General features: G+C 52.4%; 1 protein-coding gene across 1 annotated transcript; it reads right to left on the minus strand.

Moving 5' to 3' along the window:
• Positions 1-936: 936 nt before the first annotated feature.
• CSUI_004368 (os07g0510800 related) lies at positions 937-2,061 on the minus strand (the record flags this gene model as incomplete). Its single annotated transcript, XM_068064560.1, has 2 exons — positions 1,696-2,061; positions 937-1,329 (listed from the first exon to the last, which is right to left on the minus strand). Exons 1-2 carry the CDS (start codon positions 1,957-1,959, stop codon positions 937-939), a joined length of 657 nt encoding a protein of 218 aa, XP_067923464.1. The 5' UTR covers positions 1,960-2,061.
• Positions 2,062-3,534: the final 1,473 nt, after the last annotated feature.

Genomic DNA, 3,534 nt, shown 5'->3' on the forward strand with positions numbered 1-3,534 from the left:
ACCCTGCCTACAATCTGAGGTTCTTGCCTCGTCTTCAGGGAATCCGCTCCCAAGCAAACCGCGATGCGTAAGACTCCAATTCCAGCACTCCTCTCAGCATTCCGCAATGGTTGGATCGAGCGAATTGCAAAGGTTAGGATCACCTATGTTCCATTCCCCAATTAGGCACGCAGGCTCCCAAGCCAGTCGCAGCGGGGCGTGTCTACCTTCGTTCCTGAAGCGCATAGGGGGATTACCGCCCCCGTCGACGCTAAGCCATGTACCGAAAGGCCGGAGAATGTTTCTTGGTCGGCGCGACACAGCCCCATCGGTCTTAATTAGGGGCCACCAGGACTCTTCACACTCCACTCNNNCGAATGTCAGCCGTCCTCTACAGCGATTCGCCCGCAAGTTCCCCCATTTGGGAATCGGGTCACAACCGACCCTCAAAAAGGCACTTGCTTCACGGCCCTGCGGCCAAAGTTCTTTTCCGCAGGCTTGTTTGCTCTCGGCACAACGCCTAGGGCGATTCTTCGCCCACCGCACGTAGTCTCTACCGTAGGAAGCACTCGCTTAGCGCCGCACGGTTCTCGCACACGGCGAAATTGACCATACAGCAAGCCTTTCTCAGCCTCAGAAAAATCGCACTCTCGCGCACACTCTGACACGCAAACGCGCCAGCTGGCTCTCGTCCTAGCCCATAGGTACCTGCCTTGCCACCCATATTCACGACCCTCGAATAAAACGGGTTCTTTCTCCACCGTTTCGTTGGATAGCCTGGCCTCTTGGCATCTATAAGCAATCTGCCTGAATTCTTCACACGTAGCATACGCATTCTTCCATGTACGTTCAATGGTCCACGCGGGGCTATCACGAATGGCACTTACAAAATCTGGACGCCGACTGATGGCGTCCGCCACGACATTCTGTTCGCCCGGTTTATAAACCACATTTAAGTTAAACTCGGCCAGCTTGTTCAGCCAGTACCCTAAGCGAGGCGATACTTTTTTTCTGGACCAGCATCCTTCCCAGGGTACCGTGGTCTGTCTCCACGGATACCTCTCTGTCGCCTATGAAATGCTTCCACTTCATCAATGCATGCACGATAGCTACTAGCTCGGCTTTGTACGCCGGTAACCCTTGTTGACGCGGACCCAATTTACGGGGCTCAAACGCAATGGGCTGTCCATCTTGTTCTAACACAGCTTCCACCGCGTACTTCGAAGCATCTGATTTAATGACGATGTCTTTATCAGGATCGAACAATTTCACTTGAGTCACTTCTGCTAAGTCTGACTTCAACATCTCCACGACTCTCGTACGTTTTGGGCACCATGTCATATCACTTTCCTCTTGCAACAAGTCAGACAGCACACTCACAGTTTTATTGAAGTTCGGGATTAGGCGTCTATAATACCCTATCATCCCCAGGAACCAACGTAACTGCTTGCGGTCCCTTAGCTCCACCGGCCATTCACGAATGGTTTTCACCTTATCTGGGTCCGGGACAATCACTCCTGGCTCTATTATGAACCCCAAGTACTGTACTTTCTGCTTTACAAACTCACATTTGGTAACCCCTACATACAAACCGTTCTCCCGTAGTCGTTGTAACACAATACGCAGACGGTTGTAATTCTCTAGTCTGGATCTTGAATACACCAGCACGTCGTCTAGCTATACAATCACAAACTCATCTAGCTCGCGAATAAACACATGTTGCATCATTCGCTGGAACGTTGAAAGGGCCCCGGCTAAACCAAAGAGAATCGTTTTGAACTGGAAGGTTCCGTAACGGGTCCGGAACGTCGTTTTCCACTGATCGTGCTCCGCCACTCGTACTTGATAATATCCTGAAGCCACGTCCGACTTGGAAAACCAACTACTCTTGCCAAGCCTGTTGATCAGCTCGTTGATCCTGGGGACCGGGTACTCGTCCTTGATGGTGATACCGTTTAGTCCGCGATAATCCATCACCATGCGTAACTTCTCGGTTCCCTTCTTCCCAACAAAAATGCTGGAGCGGCTATTGGCCAGTTGGGAGCTACTATAAACCCCTTTTCCAATAGTACTCGAAGTAATTCTTTAAAATCCCTCAAATGATCTTCGCTCATAGCGTAAGTGTTCTTGTAGGTTGGCATCTCTTCTGGCACCGTAGGTATATGGTGTTTGTGGGGCCGTTCCATCACTCCTCCTGGAGGTATCTCCCGGAAAACATCTTGGAATTCCTCTATTAGCTCTTTGGACGGGGACTCTAGCTTGTTTCCCTGTCTCTCTAACTGCTGACTGGGTAATCCGGCTTCTTCGACTGCCCACACGCCTTGCTTGGGGTGGTCGGGCTGTTCTTTTTCGACTTGCCTCCGGCAGCGCAACGAGTACCACCTCTACCTCTCCTTTCTTTACCCACTTACGAACTTGCTGTATTGAATAAACACTCTCGTTGGGAGGGTTTCCTGGAGTCTTCTGGCTGTCCGCGTTCGTTTTAGAACCTCCGACATCCTTGCCGCTTTCCGCCACTGCCTTCGCGGTCGCTAAGGCGGGATCGTTCTCTTTCGGGGGCCTCCACTTCTCGAAAGTGCCTCCCCAGACCATTCGCTGATTTTTTTTTCTGCTTAGGGGGGGGTAGTCAGTTGAAGGGGGTGATCTGCACTCCCTTGTTCTACCGCGCCCACTGCGGAATCCATCCGCTCCTCTCGTGGCTGCAGTTGTTACTGGCCTAGTCCGCAGCTTGAGCTTGGCTTTACTTTTCGGGTTTCCTGCAAGCCTTTGCTTGGCTAAGTTCTTGAGCGGGGACAGTTTCCCTGTCCAGGTGAAGATCTGCATCTGCTCCGGGCTTATTGACGATAACTCCGTTGAGGGCACGTCGGTCTTCCCCGAACTCCGCTACCTCCCACGTATCTAGCGGATCCGCTGAGCACGATTTAGGGAATTCTACTCTCCTGTTCTTGAGGTCCCACCTTACTCCACTGCCAGCCCCCACCGAGGCAGATAGGGGTGAAGCCCCGTTCTCGTGGTGTATGTTGCGGGGTCTGCCCCGCAACCCAGCGTGGATATCCCTAGGAGTCACCCCGCAATGTGGGAAAGGAACTCATCCCCTAGGATGGCGTCGTAACCTAATGAGCTCACATATAGAGTATATGTTCCTTCCCAGCCGTTCACTTGAATGGGGCTGTTTGTCAATTTCTTATCCGCCCTCTTTGCTACCCCTGCTGCACAAACGTACTCTTGTGGATCCGTGGCATCCTCTAGGTACTGCTTCAGCTCTTCCGCGAAACGGGGGTGTATATAGCTCCTGGTGGATCCTGGATCCAACAAGGCTGAGGCACCCTTGCCTCCCACACTCACTCGAACTAAAGGCATTCTTGTCGGTAGTCTCACTTCCGCCGATCCTAGCGCTGTAGTGGCGGCCACGTATCTACCTCGGGGCTCCGGAGTAGTTTCCTCGTTCGAATCTACGATCTCGACGACTGTGGGCGGGGTAGACTCCTCTGAGTTTTCTGCTGCCTCACTAGAGTCTTCGTTGGGGTCCTCTTCTTCTACCACCATCTGCAATGT

Source organism: Cystoisospora suis, assembly GCF_002600585.1.
Source record: "Cystoisospora suis strain Wien I chromosome Unknown contig_2022, whole genome shotgun sequence".
NCBI classification, from domain to species: Eukaryota; Apicomplexa; class Conoidasida; order Eucoccidiorida; family Sarcocystidae; genus Cystoisospora; species Cystoisospora suis.